The sequence below is a fragment of the Grampus griseus genome (genome assembly GCF_964374135.1).
Source record: "Grampus griseus genome assembly, chromosome: 7".
In the NCBI taxonomy this organism is placed as follows: domain Eukaryota; kingdom Metazoa; phylum Chordata; class Mammalia; order Artiodactyla; family Delphinidae; genus Grampus; species Grampus griseus.
In genome coordinates, this window is record NC_139001.1 from 112,258,159 (window position 1) to 112,283,516 (window position 25,358).

At 43.6% G+C, this 25,358-nt stretch overlaps 1 protein-coding gene across 1 annotated transcript; it reads left to right on the forward strand.

Annotated features, from left to right (window-relative positions):
- Positions 1 to 17,142: 17,142 nt before the first annotated feature.
- LOC309825398 (serine protease 40-like) lies at positions 17,143 to 25,237 on the forward strand (the record flags this gene model as incomplete). The annotated part of the gene is made up of 5 exons (XM_082658928.1): positions 17,143 to 17,308; positions 18,082 to 18,244; positions 20,107 to 20,381; positions 21,980 to 22,146; positions 24,920 to 25,237. 5 exons carry the CDS (start codon positions 17,143 to 17,145, stop codon positions 25,235 to 25,237), a joined length of 1,089 nt encoding a protein of 362 aa, XP_082515054.1.
- Between the last annotated feature and the right edge of the window lie 121 nt (positions 25,238 to 25,358).

A 25,358-nucleotide genomic window follows, 5' to 3' on the forward strand; every position in this document is an offset into this window, starting at 1 on the left:
GTGGGTCCTGCTTAAGACATATGTTATCCATAGTTTAGAATTTCCCTACTGTCCCCAATTACATCTTCCTCCCTCCCACATGCAAATAACCATTTTATTCAGTTTTGTATTAATCATATTGTCTATCTTTTATACTTTCCCTGTAAAACATTATTAAACTTCATGTTGTTTAATCTTTCCCATTTCCTTGCACTTCACATTAATGGAACTGAAAAGTATTCTGTGACTTGCCTTTTTTGCAACAATAATATATATATATGATTCATCCATGTTGATGTGTACAGCTATTTATTCATTTTAAAAGCTGTATAGTATTCTATTGTGTGAATATTCCATAATGCATTTATTCATTCACTTACTGCAGGTCATTGGGTTGTTTTCTATTCTTAGCTAAAAGTAACAGTGCTGTTATGATCATGGAGTAGCTGAACAAGTGTTTCTCTAGGGACTATATCTTGAAATGTAATTGCTGAGCCATAGAGTAAGGGCATCTTCAACCTTGTTCTTTTCCAAGGTGGGTGAAGATTGCTACAGCAACCAAAATATTTTCCCTCCCAATATCCTGGTTCCTTGCAATGTGATCTGACACTCCTCCCATCAAGAAGTAGAGTCTATTGTGTCATCCAGTGAACGTGGTGTTGTGCTGTTCTTTATGCAGTATAATGCAATGGAAGTAATGAAGTGCCAGTTCCAAGCCTCTGAGCACTTCTGCTCTCTTAGAAACTTCCACTGCCACAGAAAATACCCAGGTTAATCTGTGGTACATGGGACACTATGGGGAGCAGAGAAGAACCATCCAAACCAAAACCACTGTATTAGTTTCCTATTACTGCTGTAACAAATTACCAAAAACTTAGTGGTTAAAAATGATACAAATTTCTTATCTTAAAGTTCTGAAGATCAGAAGTCAAAGATGGATCTTACTGGGGTAAAATCAAGGTGTCATTAGGGCTGTGTTTCTTCTGGATGCCCTAGGGAAGAATCTGTGTCCTTGCCTTTTCCATCTTCTAGAGGCCTCCCACATTTCTTGGCTGGTGGCCTTTTCTCCATTTTCAGAGCCAGCAACATAGCATCTTCAACTCTCTTTCTCTGCCTCCCTCTCTCTTTCTCACCTCTGCCTTCCATCATCACATCTTTTCTCACTCTCCTGCCTCCTTATTTCCTTTATGGTTGCAATAATCCAGGGCAGATTGCAGATAATCCAGGACAACCCTCCATGTTCAGGATCCTTAATTTAATGACATCTGCAAGATCCCTATGGTACACAGTCATAGCTATCTGATACATACTTGCTGTTCTTTCTTCAATTTCTTAATTTGGAGCCTAGGTCATGAATTTTGAGCCCTTCTCCTTTTGTATAGGTCATATACGAATACACATTTTCCTCTAAATTCTGCTTGCATGTCATAAATATTGGTGTGTAATATTTTGATTATCATTCAATTCTAAACATTTTCTAATTTCCATTATTAATTAATTGGTCTTTGGTCTAGTTTTTTAATTTCCAAGCATATTTTATTTAATTATCTTTTTGTCATTTATTTCTAACTTAATTGCACTGGACTCAGATACCATGACCTGCATAGGAATTAATTCTTTGAAATTTACTTAGACTTGATATATGGGGTAGCATGTGGTCAATTTTCTTAATAATTCCAGGCATGCTTAAATGTGCTATTTATTCTCCAATTCTTGAGTGTTATATTCTAAATTTGTTCATTAGTTCAAGTGCACTGTTCAAAATTCTATATCCTTATTTATTTTGTCTGATGGATCTATCAATTAGAGAGAGGTGATCTTAAAATTTTTCTCTATGAGGGTTGTTTTGTTAATTGTCTCAAAATTTTATCAATTTTTGCTTTATGAATTTTTAGCCTTTTTTATTTTGCATATTGATTGTCTACCTTTATGATAAACTGGGCCCTCATATCATTACATAGTGACCCTCTTCACTCTAGTAATGTATTTTTGCTTTAAAGTCTACTTTCTGTCTTCTATTACCTTACACTTAATCAGTATTTGCTTATTGTATCTTTTTCTTTTTACTTCTAATCATTCTCTGTTGGTTATTTAGGGTTATATCTTATCAACAACATATATCTGATTTTAAAAAGTGACAATATTTGTCTTTCAATCATCAAATTTTAGTCCATTTAAATTTATTGTTTTAGGTGGGCCTGAGGCTTGTTCTCTGGTCTCCTTGCTTGGCTGCCTTGTGAATAAACTCTTTCTCCACTGCAAATCTCAGCCAGTGTCTCAGGGTTTGGCTTGCCTGTTGGGCAAAAGGACCTGGTTCAGCCAATTGTGCTCTACTGTAATTTGACCCAGAGAACATGTCTAGAAACATCACTCTGGCTGCACTACATCAAACAATCTGAAAAGGTTGCTTTATATAGAACCTTCTTGTTATTGTGGTATTTTTTAAAAAGAAGCAGTCATGCCTCTAAATGTTGCAGAGATGGACAAGATGGCAGAGTAGAAGTACATGAGCTCATGTCATCTCACAAAAACAGCAAAATCATAACTAACTGTTGAACATCCACTGACAAAAAAAACTGGACCTACTGAACAGATATCCTACCTACAAGACAAAGAAAAATCCACAAGAAGACAGAAGGAAAGGCACAACCACAATAAAATCAAATTCCATACCCACCACGTGGGCAACACACAAACTGGAAAATAATTATATCACAGAGTTTTCCCCACAAGAGTGAAAGTTCTGAGCCCCATGTCAGACTTCCCAGCATAGGGGTCTGGAAATGGGAGGATGATCCCCCAGAGCATCTGGCTTTGAAGGCCACTGGGGTTTGATTGCAGGAATCCCACAGGAATGGGGAAAACAGTAACTCCACTCTTGGGTGGCACACACAAGGTCTCATGCATACCAGGACACAGGGGAAAAAGCAGTGACCTCATAAGAGCCTGGCCCAGACCAAACTGCTGGTATTGGAGGGTCTCCTGAAGAGGGGTTATAGTTGTGGCTCACTGAGGGTACAAAGATACTGGTGGTGGTAGTTCTGTGGAGTACTCATTGGTGTGAGCCCTTCTGGAGGCTGCCATTTTCTCACCAAGTCCTGGTGCCACACAACAGGCTATAGGCTCCAGTGATTGGGACACCTCAGGCTAAACAGCAAATGGGGTAGGAAATCATTCCCACCCATCAGCAGACAGGATGACTAAAGTCTCCCTGAACCCAAAGCTGCCACCTGACATGGCCTTGCCCACCAGATGGACAAGACCCAGCTTTGCCCACCAGAGGGTCAAGACCCAGCTCCACCCACCAGTGGGCAGGAACCAGTCCCTCCCACCAGGAAGTCTTCACAAGCCTCTTAGACCAACCTCATCCACCATGGGCCAGAGAGCAAAAGCAAGAAGAACTACAACTCTTCAGCCTGCAGAATGGAAACTGCAATCACAGAAAGTTACACAAAATGAGAAGGCAGAGGAATATGTCCCAGAAAAAAGAACAAGATAAAACTCCAAAGAACAATTAAGTGAAGTGGAGATAGGCAATCTACCCAAAAAAGCATTCAGAGTAATGATAGTAAAGTTGATCCAAGATCTCAGAAAAAGAATGGAGACACAGACAAAGATGATACAAGAAATGTTTAACAAAGAATTAGAAAATCTAAAAACCAAACAACCAGAGATGAACAATACAATAACTGAACTGAAAAATAAACTAGAAGGAATCAACAGCAGAAAAAATGAGGTATAAGAATGGATAAGTGACCTGGAAGACAGAATGGTGGAAATCACTGCCACAGTACAGGATAAAGAAAAAAGAATGAAAAGAAACAAAGACAGTATAAGAGACCTCTGGGGCAACATTAAATGCACCAACATTCTCATCCCAGAAAGAGAAGAGAAAGGGAAAGGACCTGAGAAAATATTTGAAGAGATAATAGCTGAAAACTTCCCGAACATGGGAAAGGAAACAGTCACCCAAGTCCAGGAAGCACAGAGAGTCCCAGGCAAAGAACCCAGGAAGGAACACATTGTGAAAAATAGTAATCAAATTGACAAAAATTAAAGGCAAAGAGAAAATATTAAAAGCAACAAATAACATACAAGGGAACTCCATAGGTTATCGCTGACTTCTCAGCAGAAACTCTGCAGGCCAGAAGGGAGTGGCATGATATATTTAAAGTGATGAAAGGGAAGAACCTACTACCAAGAATAGTCTCCCCAGCAAGGCTGCCATTCAGATTCCATGGGGAAATCAAAAGCTTTACAGACAAGCAAAAGCTAAGAGAATTCAGCATCACAAAACCAGCATTGCAACAAATGCTAAAGGAATTTCTATGGGTGGAAAAGAAAAGGCCACAATTAGAAACAAGAAAATTACAAATGGAGCAGCACTGTCAGCCTCTTTGAGGCTTGAATTGGAGGAGGAGGCTGCAAAGGGATATTCTCAGTTAAGATGCTCTCTGGCTCGAGGAGAATTTCTTTGGGGTTGATTTGAATAATATAGATACCTCTGACAGTTTTAGCAATGTTTTGGAGACTGGTAGAAAATTTTACCCTTGGCCTGGACAGTAGATCCAAACACCTGAGTGCTAGTTTTACAGAGATGTGGAAACTAAAGCCCAGAAAAGAGAAATTACCCAAATTCACACTCAGTGTACAGCCTACACAAGAGCCCAGTTCTCCAGATACTCATCTCAGTATTTGACTACATGGAGATGGCCCTCCTGAAGATAAAGATCAGAAAAAAGGGAATCCAGAATTTAATGAGCTAAGATGAAGAAGCTGTCATGCTAACTGGCACCCTATAATACAAAGAGAACCTGCTTCATCAGGCCCTATTTAGAGTCTACTTACAGAGTTTAAGAGAGGTACTGGGTCTGAGTCAATAAAGTTTGAAAGCCACCAGTGGAAAAGACAATAAGCAAAGAGGTCAGCCTATGAAATGGAACAAAATTTGCTCAAACTTGGGCATTTAACCATTCATATTTCTCCCCAGTCCACCACCAGCCATTTCCCCATATAGACACTTAGCAAGGAAAAAGTTAAAAGCACAACTTTTAAAACTTGTAGGTTTTGGCACATCCAAAGGACTGTCTTTGGAGTGTGGAGTTCCGGAGTTTGGAGCGGTATGGCTGACAGGTTCTTGGTGCTCCAGCCTGGTATCAGGCCAGAGCCTCTGATGTGGGAGAGCCTAGTTCAGGACACTGGACCATCAGAGACCTCTTGGCCCCACATAATATCAATTGGTGAGAGCTCTCCCAGAGATCTCTGTCTCAACACTAAGAGCAAGCTCCACCCAATGGCTACCAAACAATGGTGCTGGGTGCCCCATGCGAAACAACTAACGAACAGGAACAGAACCCGACCCATTAGCAGAGAGGCTGCCTAAAATCATATGAAGTTCACAGACACCCCAAAACACACCACTGGATGCGGCCCTGCCCACCAGAAAGACAAGATCCAGACCCACCCACCAGAACACAGGCACCAGTCCCCTTCACCAGGAAGCCTACACGACCCACTGAACCAACACCACCCACAGGGGGCAGACACCAAAAGCAACAGGAACTACGAACCTACAGCCAGCAGAAAGTAGACCCCCAAAACAGTAAGTTAAACAAAATGAGAAGAAATATGCAGCAGATGAAGGAGCATGGGAAAAACCCACCAGACCAAATAAATGAAGAGGAAATAGAGAGTCTCTGAAAAGAATTCAGAGTACTGATAGTACAGATGATACAAAACCTTGGAAATAAAATGGAGAAAATACAAGAAATGTTTAACAAGGACCTAGAAGAACTAAAGACCAAACAAACAATGGTGAACAACACAATTGCTTCTCAAGAAGGAATCAATAACAGAATAACTGAGGCAGAAGAATGGATAAGTGGCCTGGAATATAAAATAGTGGAAATAACTACCACAGAGCAGTATAAAGAAAAAAGAAGGAAAATAATTGAGAACAGTCTCAGAGACTTTGGGGACAACATTAAACACACCAACATTCTAATTATACGGGTCCCAGAAAAAGAAGAGAAAAAGAAAGAGACTGAGAAAACATTTGAAGAGATTATAGTTGAAAACTTCCCTAACATGCAAAAGGAAATAGTCAATCAAGTCCAGGAAGCACAGAGAGTCCTATACAGGACAAATCCAAGGAGAAACATGTCAAGACACATATTAATCAAACTATCAAAAATTAAACATAAAAAAATATTAAAAGCAGCAAGGGAAAAACAACAAATAACATACAAGGGAATCCCCATAAGGTTAACAGCTGATCTTTCAGCAGAAATTCTGCAAGACAGAAGGGAGTGGCAGGACATATTTAAAGTGATGAAAGACAAAAATCTACAACCAAGATTACTCTAACCAGCAAGATTCTCATTCAGATTTGATGGAGAAATTGAAAACTTTACAGACAAGCTAAAGTTAAGAGAATTCAGCACCACCAAACCAGCTTTAAAACAAATGCTAAAGGAATTGCTCTAGGCAGGAAACACAAGAGAAGGAAAAGACATACAAAAACAAACCCAAAACAATTAAGAAAATGGTAATAAGAACATACATATTAATAATTAAATAATTTAATTTATTAATTTAAGTAATTAAATGTAAATGGATGAAATGTTCCATCCAAAAGACATAAACAGGTTGAATGAATAAAAAAACAAGACCCATATATATATACGCTGTCTACAAGAGACTCAATTCAGACCTAGGAACACATACAGACTGAAAGTGAAGGGATGGAAAAATATATTCCATGCCAATGGAAATCAAAAGAAAGCTGGAGGAGCAATTCTCATATCAGACAAAATACATTTTAAAGTAAAGACTATTACAAGAGACAAAGTAGGACACTACATAATGATCAAAGGATCAATCCAAGAAAAAGATATAATAATGGTAAATATTTACACAATCAACATAGGAGCACCTCAATACATAAGGCAAATGTTAACAGTCATAAAAGGGGAAATTGACAGTAACACAATAATAGTAGGGGACTTTAACACCCCACTTACACAAATGGACCAATCACTCAAAATGAAAATAAATAAGGAAACACAAGCTTTAAATGACACATTAAAAAATAAGGACTTAATTAATATTTATAGGACATTCCATCCAAAAACAACAGAATACATTTTCTTCTCAAGTGCTCAAGGAACATTCTCCAGTATAGATCATATCTTGGGTCACAAATCAAGCCTTGGTAATTGAAGAAAATTGAATTCGTATCACATATCTTTTCTGACCACAACGCTATGAGACTAGATATCAATTACAGGAAACAACTTGCAAAAAATTCAAACACATGGAGGCTAAAAAATACACTACTTAATAACCAAGAGATCACTGAAGAAATCAAACAGGAAATCAAATAATACCTAGAAACAAATGAAAATGAAAACACGATGACCCCAAAGCTATGGCATGCAGCAAAAGTAGTTCTAAGAGAGAAGTTTATAGAAATAAAATCATACCTCAAGAAAAAAGAAACATCTCAAATAAACAACTTAACCTTACACCTAAAGCAATTAGAGAAAGAAGAACAAAAAAACCCCAACGTTAGCAGAAGGAAAGAATTCATAAAGATCAGATCAGAAATAAATGAAAAAGAAATGAAGGAAATGATAGCAAAGATCAGTAAAGCTAAAAGCTGGTTCTTTAAGATAAAGAAAATTGATAAACCATTAGCCAGACTCATCAAGAAAAATGGGAGAAGACTCAAATCAATGGAATTAGAAATGAATTAGGAGAGGTAATAACTGACATGTAGAAATACAAAGGATCGTGAGAGATTACTACAAGCAACTCTATGCCAATAAAATGGACAACCTGGAAGAAATGGACAAATTCTTAGAAAAGCACAACCTTGCAAGGTTGAACCAGGAAGAAATAGAAAATATAAATAGACCAATCACAAGCACTGAAGTTGAAACTGTAATTAAAAATCTTCCAACAAACAAAAGCCCAGGACCTGATAGATTCACAGGTGAATTCTATCAAACATTTAGAGAAGAGCTAACACCTATTCTTCTCACACTCTTCCAAAATATAGCAGAGAGAGGAACACTCCCAAACACATTCTATGAGGCCAGCATCACCCTGATACCAAAACCAGACAAAGATATCATATCACAAAAAAAGAAAACTACAGACCAATATCACTGATGAACATAGATGCAAAAATCCTCAAAAAAATACTAGCAAACAGAAACCAACAGCACGTTAAAAGGATCATATACCATGATCAAGTGGGGTTTATCCCAGGAACGCAGGATTGTTCAATATACACAAATCAATCAATGTGATCTACCATATTAACAAATTGAAGGATAAAAACCGTATGATCACCTCAATAGATGCAGAAAAATCTTTTAACAAAATCCAACACCTATTTATGATAAAAAAATCTCCAGAAAATAAGCATAGAGGGAACCTACCTCAAATAATAATGGCCATACATGACTAACCCAAAGCCAATATTGTTCTCAGTGGTGAAAAACTGAAACATTTCTTCTAAGATCATGAACAAGACAAGGTTGCCCACTCTCACCAATATTATTCAACATAGTTTTGGAAGTTTTAGTCACAGCAATCAGAGAAGAAAAAGAAATAAAAGGAATCCAGATCAGAAAAGAAGAAGTAAAACTGCCACTGCTTGGAGATGAAATGATACTATACATAGAAAATCCTGAAGATGCTACCAGAAAACTACTAGAGCTAATCAATGAATTTAGTAGAGTAGCAGGGTACAGAATTAATGCACAGAGATCTCTTGCATGCCTATACACTAATGATGAAAAATCTGAAAGAGAAATTAAGGAAACACTCCCATTTACCACTGCAAAAAAAGAATAAAATATCTTGGAATAAACCTTCCTTGGAGACAAAAGGCCTGTATGCAGAAAACTATAAGACATTAATGAAAGAAATTAAAGATGATATAAATAAATGGAGAGATATACCATGTTCTTGGATTGGAAGAATCAACATTGTGACAATGACTATACTACCCAAAGCAATCTACAAATTCAATGCAATCCCTATCAAACTACCAATGGCCTTTTTCATAGAACTAGAACAAAAAATTTTACAAATTATATGGAAATACAAAAGATCCCAAATAGTCAAAGCAATCTTAGAAAGAAAAACGGAGCTGGAGGAATCAGGCTCCCTGACTTCAGGCTACACTACAAAGCTACAGTCATCAAAACTGTATGGTACTGTCACAAAGCAACAGGAGTATAGATCAATGGAACAGGATAGAAAGCCCAGAGATAAACCAACACATCTATGGTCACCTTATCTTTGATAAAGGAGGAAAGAATATACAATGCAAAAAAGACAGCCTCTCCAATAAGTGGTACTGGGAAAACTGGAAAGCTACATGTAAAAGAATGAAATTAGAACACTCCCTAACAGTGTATACAAAACTAAACTCAAAATGGATTAAAGACCTAAATGTAAGGCCAGACACTATAAAACTCTTAGAGGAAAACATAAGAAGAACACTCTATGACATAAATTACAGTAAGATCCTTTTTGACCCACCTCCTAGAGGAATGGAAATAAAAACAAAAATAAACAAATGGGACCTAATGAAACTTCAAAGCTTTTGCCCAGCAAATGAAACCATAAACAAGACCAAAAGACAACCCTCAGAATCGTAGAAAATATTTGCAAACAAAGCAACTGACAAAGGATTAATTTCCAAAATATACAAGCAGCTCATGCAGGTCAATATCAAAAAAACAAACAACCCAATCCAAAAATGGGCAGAAGACCTAAATAGGCATTTCTCTAAAGAAGATACAGAGATTGGCAACAAACACATGAAAAGATGCTGAACATCACTAATCATTAGAGAAATGCAAATCAAAACTGCAATGAGGTATCACCTCACTCCGGTCAGAATAACCATCATCAAAATACTTAGAAACAATAAATGCTGGAGAGAGTGTGGAGAAAAAGGAACACTCCTTCACTGTTGGTGGGAATATAAATTGATACAGCTACTATGGAGAACAGTACGGAGGTTCCTTAAAAATCTAAACTTAGGCCTACCATATAACCCAGCAATCCCATGGCATATACCCTGAGAAAACCATACTTCAAAAAAGAGACATTGGGGCTTCCCTGGTGGTGCAGTGTTTGAGAGTCCGTCTGCCGATGCAGGGGACACGGGTTCGTTCCCCGGTCTGGGAAGATCCCACATGATGCAGAGCGGCTGGGCCCATGAGCCATGGCCACTGAGCCTGTGTGTCCGGAACCTGCTCTGCAACGGGAGAGGCCACAACAGTGAGAGGCCCATGTACCGCAAAAAAAAAGAGAGAGATGTACCACAATGTTCATTGCAGCACTATTTACAATACCCAGCACATGGAAGCAACCTAAGCACCCACTGACAGATAAATGGATAAAGAAGATGTGGTACATATATACAATGGAATATTACCCAGCCATAAAAAGAAACAAAATTGAGTTATTTGTAGTGCGGTGGATGGACCTAGAGTCTGTCATACAGAGTGAAGTAAGTCAGAAAGAGAAAAAACAAATACCGTATGCTAACACATATGTATGGAATCTAAGAAAAAAAAAAAAGGTCATGAAGAACCTAGGGGTAAGACAGGAATAAAGACACAGACCTACTAGAGCATGGACTTGAGGATATGGGGAGGGGGAAGGGTAAGCTGTGACAAAGTGAGAGAGTGGCATGGACATATATACAATAACAAACGTAAAATAGATAGCTAGTGGGAAGCAGCTGCATAGCACAGGGATATCAGCTAGGTGGTTTGTGACTACGTAGAAGGGTGGGATAGGGAGGATGGGAGGGAGGGAGATGCAAGAAGGAAAAGATATGGGAACATATGTATATGTATAACTGATTCACTTTGTTATAAAACAGAACCTAACACACCATTGTAAAGCAATTATACTCCAATAAAGATGTTACAATAAATAAATAAAAAGAAACGAAAGTGAGTTATTTGTAGTGAGGCAGATGGACCTAGAGTCTGTCATACAGAGTGAAGTAAGTCAGAAAGAGAAAAACAAATACCATATGCTAACACATATATATGGAACCTTAAAAATAAATGGTTCTGATGAACCTAGTGGCAGGACAAGAATAAAGACACAGATATAGAGAATCGACTTGAGAACACAGTGAGGGGGAAGGGTAAGGTGGGGCAAAGTGAGAGAGTAGCATTGACATATATACACTACCAAATGTAAAATGGATAGCTAGTGGGAAGCAGCTACATAACACAGGGAGATCAGCTTGGAGCTTTGTGACAACCTAGAGGGTGGGATAGGGAGTGTGAGAGGGAGATTCAAGAGGGAAGGGATATAGGGATATATGTATACATATTGCTGATCCACTTTGCTATACAGAAGAAACTAACACAACATTGTAAAGCAACTATACTCCAATAAAAATGTTAAAAAAAAAAAAACCTCAATGGGTCAACAAAGAGATAAAAGTGGAAATCAGAAAATACCTTGAGCCAAATGAAAACACAAGTTTCCAAAATTTATGAGACTCAGCAAAAAGAGTTCTAAGAAGGAAGATTATAGCAATACAGGCATACTTCAAAAAATAAGAAAAATATCAAATAAACAATCTAATCTACCATCTAAAGAAATTAGAAAAAGAGCAAACACAGCCCAAAGTCAGCAGAAGGAAGGAAATAACAAATATCAGAGAGGAACTAAATAAAATAGGGAGAAAAAGAAAGAAAGAAAGAAAAAAAAATCCAATAATGAAACCAAGAGTTGTTTTTTGAAAAGATAAACAAAATTGATAAATTTTTAGCAGGCTCATTAAGAAAAAAACAAAGATAAATAAATAACCAAGATGAGAAATAAAAGAGGAGAAATTACAACCAATATCATAGAAATACAAAAAATCATGGGAATACTAGAAAAACAAACTGCCAACAGATAATCCAAATGGACTGATCACTAGTAGTGAAATTGAATCTGTAATCAAAACTCTCCCAAGAAACAAAAGTCCAGGACTGCATGGCTTCACAGGGGAATTCTACCAAACATATAAAGAACAATTAACACCTATCCTTCTCAAACTATTTTTAAAAATTGAAGAGGAGAAAACACTCCCAAATTCATTCTGTAAGGCCACCATTACCTTGATACCAAAACCAGACAAAAGACTACAAGAGAGGAAATTACAGGTCAATATCCTTGATGAATATAGGTGCAAAAATTCTTAACAAAGTATAAGTAAACCAAATTAAACAATATATAAAAGAATCATACACCATGATCAAGTGAGATTTATTCAGGGTTGCAAGGATGGTTCAATATCCCCGTTTATCAATGTGATATACCACATTAACAAAAGGAAGGGTAAAAATCACATGATCACCTCAATAGGCATAGTAAAAGCACTTGACAAAATTCAACACTCATCCATGAAAAAACTCCAACAAAATTGGTATAGAGGGAACATATGTCAATATAATAAAGGCCGTTTATGACAAACCCAGAGCTAACATTATACTTAATAGTTAAAAACTGAAAACTTTTGCTCTAAAATCAGGAACAGGACAAGAAAGCCCACTTTCACCATTTCTATTTTACATAGTATTGGAAGTCCTAGCCACAATAATCAGACAAGAAAAAGAAATATAAAAGGCATCCAAATTGGAAGGGAAGAAATAAAACTGTCACTATTTGCAGATGACATGATACTATGTATAGAAAACCTTAAAGTCTCCACCAAAAAAGTATTAGAACTAGTGAATGAATTCAGTAAAGCTACAAGATACTAGATAAATATACAAAAACCGATTGCTTTTCTATAAACTACTAATGAAGTATCAGAAAGAGAAAGCAAGAAATAAATCCCATTTACAATCACATTATAAAGAATAAAATACCTAGGAATAAACTTAACCATGGAGGTGAAAGACCTATACTTTGAAAACTGTAAGACAATGATGAAGAAAACTGAAGGTGATACAAATAAATAGGTAGATATCTCGTGCTTAGGATTGGAAGAATTAATATTGTTAAAATGTCCATACTACCCAAAGCAATCTACAGACTTAATTCAATCCCTATCAAATTACCCAAAACATTTTTCACAGAACTAGAACAAATTATCCTAAAATATGTATGAATTTTACTCTGAATAACCAAAGTAATCTTGAGAAAAACAAACAGACAAACGAACAAGCAAAAACCTGGAAGTATCACTCTCCTGGACTTCGGAGTATAATTCAAAGCTACAGTAATCAAAACAGTATGGTACTGGCACAAAAACAGACACATAGATAAATGGAATAGAATAAAGAGCCAGAAGTAAACCCACGCACCTATGTCAATTAATCTACAACAAAGGAGACAAGGATATATGATGGAGAAAAGACAGTCTCTTCAATAAGTGGTGCTGGGAAAACTGGACAGCTCCATGTAAAAGAATGAAATTTGAACACTTTCTTACACCATATATACAAATAAACTCAAAATGGGTTAAAGATCTAAGTGTAAAATGACACCATAAAACTCCTAGAAGAAAACATACACTCTTTGACATGTCTTAGTAATATATTTTTGGATCTCTCTCCTCAGGCAAGGGAAACAAAAGTTAGAATAAACAAGTGGGACCTACTTAAACTTAAAAGCTTCTGCACAACTATGGAAACACTCAAAAAAAAAAAAAAAAGACAACCTACAGAATGGGAGAAGATATTTGCAAATGATATGTCTGATAAGGGGTTAATATCCAAAATATATAAACAGCTCATACAACTCAATAGCAAAAACCAAACAATGGCCAAAAGGCACATGAAAAGAGGTTCAACATCACTAATTATTAGAGAAATGCAAATCAAAACTAAAATGACATATCAGCTCACACATGTCAGAATGGCTACCATGAAAAAGGCTACAAGTAGCAAATACTTGGGGGGATGTGGAGAAAAGGGAACTTTAGTTCACTGTTGGTGGGGATGTAAATTGGTACATCCACAATGGAAAACAGTATGGAGGTTCCTAAAATAATTAAAAATAGAACTACCATATGGTCTTAGCAATTCCACTCATAGGTATATATCTGAAGAAAATGAAAATACTAATTTGAAAAGACACATGCACCCCAATGTAAGTACCCCCAATACAGCAGTACTTACACTAGCCAAAATATGGAAGCAATCTAAGTGTACATTGACAGATGAATGAATAAAGAAGATGTGGTATATAATATATGCACAATGGAATATTACTTAGCCACATGTAAAACAATATGATTGACCTGGAGGGTATTATGCTTTTGAAGTTATTATGCTTTTGAAGTAAGTCAAAGATAAATATTACATGTTTTCAGTTATATGTGGAATCTAAAAAAATGAAACTAATGAATATAACAAAACAGAAACTGTCATCGATACAGATAACAAACTAGTGGTTACCACTGAGGAGAGGGCTTGGGGGTGGGGCAAGGTAGGGGAAATGGCTTAAGGAGTGCAAACTACTAGGTATAAAATAAATAAAATGCAGAGATGTATTGTAGGACACAGGAAATATAACCAATATTTTATAACTTTAAATGGAGTATAATTATAAAAATATCAAATCACTATGCTTTACACCTGAAATTAATATAACATTGTAAATCAACTATACTGAAAGTTTTAGAAAAGGTAGGGGTGCTGTCCTGTCACAGCACTTTGCAAGCCTGTAGAGACAGGTTACTGTTACTGTGTGGGGCAGTGGTTACTGTCATGGATTCTAATGCCTGCTAGCTGGGCCCAGTCCTGGCACTGACCCTGCCTGCAGGTCACTTTGCCTCTCAGTGATGTTGGTTCCTCGTTTGTGAAGGGGTTATGCACAGTCTATCCCCCCAGGTGGCTGTGAAGCCTCAGGGTGCTTGCTCCTTTCCAGGTGCCCGTAGCCTTCCCGGCACCCCGCCACTTCTCATAGCACTCTCCTCCTCTCCAAACCTACCCAGCTCAAGGTGGCAGCAGCCTGGTTACAGCCACAGGTTGAACACAATCTATCTTCTGCACTTCCCTGGAAACAGATTGGGGTTGGGGCAGGAAGGGTAATGATTGGAGTTCTGATTGACCAGGAGCAGAACACAGAAGGGCAAGCCAGCAGCAGACCTGGGCTTGAGTGCTGGCCCTGCATTCCATGTATAAGGCTTGGTTATCCTTGGATTCAGTTTCCTCACCTGCAAACTGGGTATGCTGATAGTTGTGAAGATCACACCATCAGATGCAGCCTAGATGGTGAGCAAATCCCCTGGACCCCAGCTTCGCCAAAATCCCTTTCATCTCCCAGTGTTCCCTGAAAAGAGTTTTCTCGCAACCCCAGTGGGAGGTTGACTTTGTCCTCAGACCCACCTGCCTGGTGTGTCCTGCATCCTGCCCCTTGTCACCCTTAGCATCTGCAATGTCTCTACTTCCCCACACTTGGTGCCACCTTTGAGCTCAGTCATCATGCATCCCCGCCTCCCTCCCTATTCTGTTCACTTCCTCCAACTTCTCTTCAAATTTTCCAATCTTTTCCTCTATGTCTCTAGACGTATTTGAGACAGTCATATTACCTTTTTCCCAGCTTTTTATTGTGGTGATATATACATAACATCTCAACAGGAGGCCAAGTTAGAAAAGGAATTATCTCAACAGTCTGTGGATATGGCTTTGCCTAATGGAGTGAAACCTAGTGAAATCCACAACAAGGTTCTTGAGAAGTTTATGTCAGTAGAAACACTGCTGTCTTGTACTGAAAGGGACAGAGAAAGTACAAAATGAAAGTTGGACCCTCAGATTTCTACTAGCAGGAAGTAACCTGATAGAACTCTTCCAGTGCAAACATGTGCTACTTTCTGTAAAAAGGGACATGATAAGTGTCCACAATTATTATTTTCTTCATAATTTTTACAGTAAGTCTCTATTATTTCAAGTGAATTTATAATAAAATTTTTAAGCTTTAAAGAACTTGGTGGCCCCAAGACAAGTAGATCTCTGCACCTGCTCCCCAGATTCTTTTTTTTTTTTTTTTTTTGCAGTACGCGGGCCTCTCACTGTTGTGGCCTCTCCCGTTTCGGAGCACAGCCTCCAGATGCGGAGGCTCAGCGGCCATGGCTCACGGGACCAGCCGTTCCGCAGCATGTAGGATCTTCCCGGACCGGGGCACGAACCCGTGTCCCCTGCATCGCGGACTCTCAACCACTGCACCACCAGGGAAGCCCCAACTCCCTAGATTCTTAATGTTTACATAGAGGTCTTAACTGGGTTCAGTCATGTAAACTGTCCAGATGGTCTCACCAACACCTTCCTCTCTCAGGGCTGCATCCTTGGAGCAGCACCCACGGTGGGCAAAACCTACATTCCAAGGGCGGGGGAGGGGTGAGGAGCCTCCAATTGCCCAGGTCCGGCTCCAGGGTCAACCTGCAATTACCTCCTCTTGATGACCTCCTCCAACAGATGAGACTTCGAATTTTAAGTTTAACGGGATGAGACTCCTGGGGACCTTGACGCATAGTGAATGATTTAGCATTTGAGAAGGACATGAGCCATTAGAGGTCAATGGCTGGACCCCCTAATGACCCATACTCTTGTATAATTCCCTCCTGTTGAGTGTGGGAAAGACCTGTGAGTATCCACCCCATGATTATGTCATGTTGTACAGTACAACATGTGAGTCTGAGAAAGGGATGTTACCCTTAGTGGCACTGACCTGATCACATGGGGAGTGGGGGCAGAGGAACAGATGAGTGCAAAGTGCACTGGATCTTGAAAGCAAGTTGGACACATTTGGTGACACTTATACAAGCACCTGACCTCTGAGCATTGGTATTTATTCCTTGGCATAGTGCCATAGCTGCCCTGATGTCTCCCCGCAAACTGGGGTCCCTGGACGCAGGGATCCTATGTGCCCTATGCTTCCCACATCAGCCTGGGGGCTCCCAGTGATTACTGCCTTCTACGGACCATGGCTGCGAGAGCTCCGGACACACGTGGCACGCTGCTTCTCCAATGGCACGCGCTTGTGTGTGCGCGAGCGGCAGGTGGTCAGGTCCAGGTCAGGGGTGTGGCCCACAAAAGGAGGCGGTTTCCCAGCATGCCCCAGGGCCCGCGTGAGCCGCTGTCCGCTCAGTCAGGTCGCAGATGCAGGACTGGCTACATGGAGATCAAGGGGGGCTCAGGTCCAGGCTGGTGGGGAGCCTGCACCCTGGCTGTCATCCTGCTGTACCTACACTCACTCTTGCTGCACACTGAGGTGGCTGGGACCACCACAGCCGGACCGTCACAGCCAGCCACAGCTGGACCACCACTGCGCGCTGAAGAGGGTGAGTGGGCAGGCGGGCAAGAGGGTCAAGGTCGCTTTCCCCTCATATGTCCCTCCCCTCCCCATACTGCCCCCCCACCCCGACGGTAGACAGGTAGGACCTCTACCTGCCCAGCGGGTTCAGGAGTCCCTGGGTCCCTGGGGGTCATGGGAGGTGGGGGAAGGGAGGGCCATCTTCCCCGCCGGCTCTTCCCGCTAGATCTCAAGCGTCCTCAGTCCAAGGACTGGAGTCCTGACCAGGCCGGTACCTGTCGGGCCCCGCACCCTCTTCATTTGGGGAATGAGGAAGTACTGCTTTCAGAGGGGAATTGTCAGAGTATGTTCCATTTGGCCTCAGTCTCTCTAGAATATTGGGCTGGAGGAGAAGGACGTAGCCACTTCATCTCAGTGGCATCACTCTGGAAGGCCTCAGTTTCCGGGACTTCAAACAGCGGTGTGCTAGTCACGTGAACTAGGTCTGGGAAAGTGTCTGGAGCAGCACCACCTCCCAGCCCGGACCTCTGCTCCCGGCTGGTGTGCTGAGACCCTCTGCAGCTGCCTCCCTTCCCGCCCCTCCAGAGCCGCAGGCTGCTTCCTTAGCGCTGCCATCAACAGCGAAGCCAGGTGGCCCTTTGTCATGTGGGCCATGTCATTTCACCCGGGGCCGTGGATTTCCCAGCTGTGAAGTGGGAGGATGGGCTGTGGTGGCGCTGGGCCCTACGGATGCTGACATTTAGAGGCACCGAGGTTGACATCCATAACACTGATGCCTGATGGCTTGGACTGTCTCCACAGTGTGCGGGCGGCCTGCCGTAACTGGGAGGATCTTTGGTGGCCGGGACGCACCTGAGAAGCGGTGGCCATGGCAGGTCAGCCTGCGTTATAATGGTCAACACATCTGTGGAGCCGCCCTCATCAGTGCCTACTGGGTGGCCTCAGCTGCCCACTGTTTCCAACTGTACGTCTTCCCCACAGCCCGCTGCTGGGTGGGATGCGGAGGGAGCACAAACGGGCAGAACAGAAGGGGATGAAGGTTGTCCCAGCCTTTTTTTTCCCAGGCTTTGTTCAGGCTTTGCTGCCACCAGGTGTCTCTGTGTGTACTGTTGCCCCTGCCTTTGACTCAGCAGTTCCCTCTCCCTGGAAGGCCATCCTTGCTCCCCACTGGACTCCAGTCTCCTGACTGTCGGGTCACATATCCCAGGACAGGGGCTATCTGCCTCATCTCTCCCTCCAGGGATGCCTCCTCACACTTTGGTAAGCTGTGTGTACTTTACTTTTAAATAGCTAAATGGAAATTAACTCTAACTGTGATGATCAATAAATACTGGAAAATAGACTTTAGTTCCATTGAAAGTGCTTCCAGTCTACTCTTTATCTTCCCTAAACTTAAGGAATTAAATCTTGTTCCCACTCAAGGTGGGCTCTGGTTTCTACATCTTGCCCAGCTCTAGAGGGTCCACAAGATCTCAGCTTTACCTTCCTCTTGTGCAAATGGCGGTGGGTGTGTAGTGTCTCTGGCCACATGCTTCAGGCTTTGTGTTGGAACCATAGTCCCAGGGCCCCCACTTCCCAGGGCTGGGGGCATCCATCAGGCCCTGGTGGGGACAAGCATTTTGCCCCCTTCAAGCCAGGCTATCCACAGGCCATCTCCAGCACAACTGCTGGAGGCTTCCCTGGGTCCTGACCACTTGCACAGTCTGACATGTTTCTCTCTGGAGGCATCCTGGGACCCAGCTCTTCTTGTCACTTCTGTTGAAGCATGTGCCAAAGAGGAGCTGTGGTCACCACCATCCCAACAGGCCAGAGCGAGGCATAAAGCAGATGGCCTCTGTCCGGGGAGATGGGACACGGCAGTCAAGAGAGTGGGCTGCCCCTCAGGTGCATCCTGGGCTTGCTCTGTGCCCAGAGTGGGTGGGGAGAGTGTCACCCTCCAAGTCAGGAGGATAGAGCTGCTGGCATCAGCTGGATTTGAGATCCCACTTGGGTTCTATTCATTCATTCAGTACCCACAGGTGCCAGGCCCCATGTGAGGCCCACTGTGAGGGACATGGAAATGCAGGACCCACCTTGAAGTTTCTTATCCTACCAGGAAAGTGAGACACAAGCCCAAATACTGTGATGCAGGATGGGAGGCCACAATGTGCAAGAGGGTAGACCCTAAGCCATTATTAGAGGAAGCGCTATGGGTCCCACTGGAGGAGGGGCTTGGAGCTGGAGGGGTCTTGTGGGAGGAGTCTGGGTAGGGAGACAGCCCAAGCAGGACATGTGGGTGGAAAGTTGCTCATGTTCCAGTAGCAAGGAGAAGTTTAGTTCCATGCACTCCTCCATTTGCTCCACAAAGGCTTGTTGAGTGCCTGTCAACAGGGGAGGACCAGCTTTTAGAGAAATCAGCGTGTGAAGACTGGACAGGAGGGGGATGCATCATTCTGGGCTGGGAAGTGGGGTCTTTGAGAATCACCCCAGGCCCTGAGAACTTCCAAGGGTTCTGGTCAGAGCTGGAAATGAGCCAAGTCTCTGCTCATCTAAACTGAAAGGGTACAGTTTGATGTACCCCCAACGTTTCTTTCCAGCATGAAGATGCTCTGCTCCTTTGATTCTGGTGCGTGCTGGGAAAGCCATCAGAAACTTTCTAAGGACAAATGTGCTGAGGCTATGGACAGCAATCAAGCCTCCCTCAGTATTAGGAAGGGAGGAGAGAGAATGGTTTTGAATAATGGTGGGGTCTCACCAGGAGGAGGGGGTGGGAGGGAGGCAGCCAGGGCGAGGATGCTGGCCCAGCACCCAGAGGACATGGGTGATAACGCAGCTTTCCCACAACAGGTCCCATGATCCATCTGCCTACAGAATCCTGCTAGGGTACCATCGGCTAAGAACTCCTACCTCACACAGTGGGCAGGCATCGGTGTACCGAGTCATCGTCAACACGGACTTTAACAAGCACTACTACATGGGGAGTGACATCACCCTGTTGCAGCTGTATCGGCCCGTGGTCTTTTCCGACTACATCCGCCCCGTCTGCCTCCCGGGACCTAACACACAGTTGCCCCCTCATACCTCCTGTTGGATAACTGGCTGGGGGATGGTCACCGAGGAACGTAAGTGGGGGCAGGGCAGGTGAGGAGAGCAAGGGCTGAGGAAGAAGGGGGAGAGCAGTGACCATTGTGGAGCCCTTCCAGACCTGAGAGCATGTCTGCTATCAGTTCAAGTTTCCTTCGGTCCATGGTTCAAAACAGTCTGAGTATCTCTAACTTTTGGAATCAGGCACCTGAGCCCTTTGACTCAGCCATTCAGGATTCCACCCTGACTCCCAGGCCCTGTTTGGGCCAGGCCCCTTCAGGATACCTCCTGAGCTTCCACTGCTGTAGAAGGTACTTGGGGCAGCAGTAAGGAAATGAAGGTAGGCCTGCTCTCTGGCCTGAGAGGTGAAGATGGGGCATTTATGGCTTAAGAACATTTACATCTGTGAACCTCATTTCCCTCATCCCTTAACTCAAGTGAAACTTGCCCTTTCTGCCAGCTTGCTGGGCTTGAATACATTTAGACCGAGAGAGGAGAAATGTTGGGCAAAGATTTTTGCTCTAGGGTGAATGCTTTTGATTTAGAAAAATAATAACATTGAGTAAAAAAAAAAAGGAGAATGTCAATTTAGCATGATGTGTAGGTCCTGATTTGGCAGAGTATCTCAGTGGAGGCCTTTGGGGCAGGACTTTCTTTGCTATGCGAGCCAGCATCCCTGCTCCTGGCCACAGATGTCAGTCACAACGCCTTGTCATGAGAACAGCCAACTCTCCAACATTTCCAAAGACACTCTCCTGGGATGGACTGTCACTTGTTAAGAACAACTGGCAGAGCAAGGAGGATTCTCCAAGACAGGTTGGAAGGTAGGAGTTGGGGCATGAAGGGAAGTCACAGGCTGAAGCAGCCACCAGGACAGGGAGCATATGACAGCAAAGGGAGTCTCAGCCGGCAGCTGTCCTTCCCCCTCCGTATCCTCCCCTGACCACAGTTGCTGAGCCTGGGCCAGCCCAGCGACATGTGAGGCACACACAGCAAGCACTGCATAGGAGCGAGCTGTCACCGTAACACGGTGCTGCCGTGGGAAGATGCCTCCGATCTGTGAGCGAGATCTAGAAATAGAACCCACGTGGGCAGTGCCCCAGACCAGGTGCTGCTCAGAGGCAAGGCCATGCCTTGTTTGTCACGCCACCTAACCCTACTGGGCATTGTTAGCGACATCACTGCCATACTTTGGCCAAGCCAGGACTTCCAGCGTTCACCCACCGTGCCTCCGCTTCTGTCTCCACATAGCAGCCAGATTCGTTGTTTTTTAAATATAACCCTTCAGTGGTTTCCCAGTGTGCTCAGAATGAAATCCGAGCTCCACATCCTGGTGAGGATGCCCTGCTTGCTCTGGACCCTGCTATGATGTTGCCTCATCTTTTTCATCTGCCACCCCCACCCCACTGCAGCCACGATGACCTCCTTCCTCGTCCTCTCCACCATGGGCCCCTCACCTTTGCTCTCTCGTCTGCCCTGGATGTCTTTCCGCCTCACCTTTGCACATCTCTGACGGCTTCCCCAGTCCTGGCAGCTAGAACTGATGGCATCTCTATTAGCAGGAAGGTTAGGGAGGGAGCTGGTTTCTCTCCCAGGGTACACCCCACATTTGAACCTCTCTCCCCCCAACACACAGGGTTCCTGTCTGCTCCCTACACGCTGCAGGAGGGAGAGGTTGGTGTCATGGACAATCAGGTTTGTGCATTGTATTTCCAGGGGCCAGATCCCAACAACAATACCTATTCTATACACGATGACATGCTGTGTGCCGGGGACCTCAACACAGGAAAGTCCATCTGCCGAGTAAGTGACGTGGGCTGCCTCTCCTCTCCTGCGGCATCTGTCACCTCTCCTCTGTGTCTTCTCTGAACCCTGCCCCAGCCCCTGACTTCCTCTTCCTGGGCCCACCCCATCCTGAAGCATCAGAGCTGAAGCACAGAAGCCCCCAAAGGGTGCTGGTCTATCCCATCCAGTTTCTTTATAACTTTTAGGAGCTTTGTTGAAGGACAGCATACATAGAAAAAGGCATACTTTACAAGTGTATTGTTGGATGTGTTTTTTTAGACCTTGACACATTCATGTAACAGGCATCCGAACGGTCTTATACCTCCTTCCTGTCACCGCAGAGTAACCTTAACCTGGCTGCTAAGGCCCTGTGGGTTCATGTCAGGACTTACATAAATGGAATCTCACACGACACACCCTCAGCTGGTCCCCTTCAGTCAGGTCTGTGAGGTCTGTCCATCTTGTGTGGAGTTTTGGTTGTGTGTCATATTGTTGTACAGCATTACCTGGTTATTGTTGTGTGAATATACTGTAATTTTCCTTTTCCATTCTAGTGTTGGTGGCATTTGGGTAGTTCCTGCTTGAGACCACTGCAGATGCCATTGCTGTGAACATCCTTGTGCATGTGTTTTAGTGTACGTGGGTTCACAGCTTGTTTGGGTATAACCCTGGGACTAGAATTACTGTACCATAAAACGTGCACATGCTCATCTCTCCTAGATACCGGAGAGCAGCCTTCCAACCTGCTCGGACCCATTTGCACTCCCACCAGCAATGGCTTCTCCGCGTGGCTGCCAGGACTTCACACTGTCCACCATTTTCATTTTAACCATTGCATGCATTTTTCGTTTGCATTTGAATAATGAAGGCAAGCACATTTTCATATGGGCATTGTCTTTTCTGTTGTGTCTATCCACGGTGTTTTTGCCCTTATTTCAAATTGAATTGTGGGCTGTGAGTCCAATACTGCGTGTGTGCACTGTCAATGCCTTCTCCCACTCTGTGCAGTGCTTCTATTTTACGGTGGGGAAACCGAGGCCTAGAAAGGGAAGTGGACAGCCCAAGGAAAGAAAGCGTGATCATGGTCAACCTTGGGGGAACAATGTCCTCCTCTGGAGTTGTGGCCCCACAAGCTTCCTCACACAGCCTCCTCTCCCTCTCCTGCACCTTCTTTCTAGCACTTTCTGTCTCCTAGAAACATGCTGCCATCTGAAAACATACCACATGACCCTTCTCACCTCTGCCCACTGCCCTAACTCTCTGCCTGCCTTCTCAACAGGGCTGGCCCCAGGGTGTCTGCACTTGCCCTCTCTTGCTTCCTCACTTCTCTTTCTTGCCTAAGCTCACTCCATCAGACTTCTGCCCCTGCCATTCCTCCAGACCGCTCTTATCAAAATAACCAAAGGCCTCAGTCTCACCAGGGCTGCTGGTGGGCACCCTCCCAACCCCATTCAGCAGTGCACCCTCCAGCATCTTTCATCAGACTCGGAGGGTGGTCCCTCCTGTGTTTCCTGCTCTCTTCCTCCTTCTCCTGACACCAGCACACCAAGGACCACCCCTCGGCACTCATCCTGCTTTTCTTGTCTTGCTCCGTTCTTTCCTTAGATGGAGAGGAAGGGCCATACATGGCAAACCCTGTGCCTTACCGTTTCTTGCCTGTCTTTGTTACCCTTGCTGCCACAATCGTGTCCTGACAGGTCTCCCTGCAGCATTTCATGTCCTCCCACTGGCTGTGTTCCACCCAGCCCCAGAACCACCCTGCCATCCTTTTAGAATTCGATTCAGGTCACATCACTTCCCTGCTGAGTGTCCTTAAGTGCTCCCTTCAACCCCAGCCCCTGGCTGATGAGAGCTGGGTGCTGGCCTTGCTAGTCCCTGGCCTCAGCCATGCCAAGCATGTTGACCACCTCTGCCTGCATCTTCCAGAGTCAGGCCTTGCTCATCCCTTCCCTTCTTTTTGTCAGAGAAACCTTCTGAAGGCCCTCCTCTGGGCATCTCTGTTCCACATCTGGAGTCTGCAGATGTGTGGGATGCATTGTCTGTGTTGTGTTGCATGTCACCTCATCATCTCCCACACGCAGAGCGTGCTCAGGCATGCTCATTCAACAGGAGGCTGGAGGGGTGCTGTGTTTCCTTGGTCCCCACCTTTTGCCCTGTGGGATGGAAGCGTTATACCCCATGGTGGGAGGTGCCTTCCTGCCTTGGCATCCCACACTCAAAGTTCCTCACATTCTTCTGGGAGCCCCTTGGGATTCCCTGCAATTCCAGCCACCCCACCAGCCTGGACACGGGCGTCACTTCTTTTCCTCTGAGCACATCCAACAGCTTGGTATTTTCTAAAGACGCTTAATCAAGAAATCGAGGAAAAACTAGAGTTCTTAATAGTCAAAAACGAAGTCCCAGGTAGGATGCAGTACTAGGCAGAGGATTTAGCTAGAGGTCTCCAAGCCTGCCATGGCCGTTCTGGAGGACACCGGGGGGCGCCTTCTCCCACATGGGGCTGGAAGGGCAGAGGCCTGGCATCCAGATCCTGGGGTCCCCCTGTGTATTCTTGTAGATGTGAAATGGGCTCCAAGTCCCCACCCTTGAGACTTTGATCCAGGAGGTTTGCAGTGGGACCCTGTGTCTGGACCTTTCAAAGTGCCCGGGTGATTCTGATGAGAATAACTCACTCATATCCCCACCTTGCCACAAGAGCTCCTCAAGTCCACTCTGGTGTCTTCACACTGTCTGAGCAATGCATGTTCTTCTCCATCTTGGTCCCCATGACTCATGCCCTCTCTTTCCTCAGGGAGATTCTGGGGGTCCCCTCGTCTGCCAGCTGAATAATACCTGGTTTCTGATTGGGCTGTCCAGCTGGAGTATGCCCTGCCAGGAGCCCATAAGACCCAGCGTCTTCACCAAGGTCTCCTACTTCACCCAATGGATCTCCGAGAAGCAGGCTGCCTCACCCAACCCTGATCCTTCCTCCATTCCTCCTGAGAGCAAAGCTTCTGTGCCCAACTTTTCTTCTCTGGGCCGTGTCCACAAGCCCAGGAGCTTCCTAACCCTGGTGACTTCACAGAACTTCCTCCTGCTGCTGAGTTTCCTCTGGACACAGTGGCTGTGACAGATGCATGGGGCCCTCCTGGCCCTCTCCCTGGAAGCCTGTCTGCATTAGTGCCAACGTGTTCTACTTGAATATGTTCAGCTCTGAGCCCTCCTGTCCATCTGAAGTCTGCTCCAGGCCT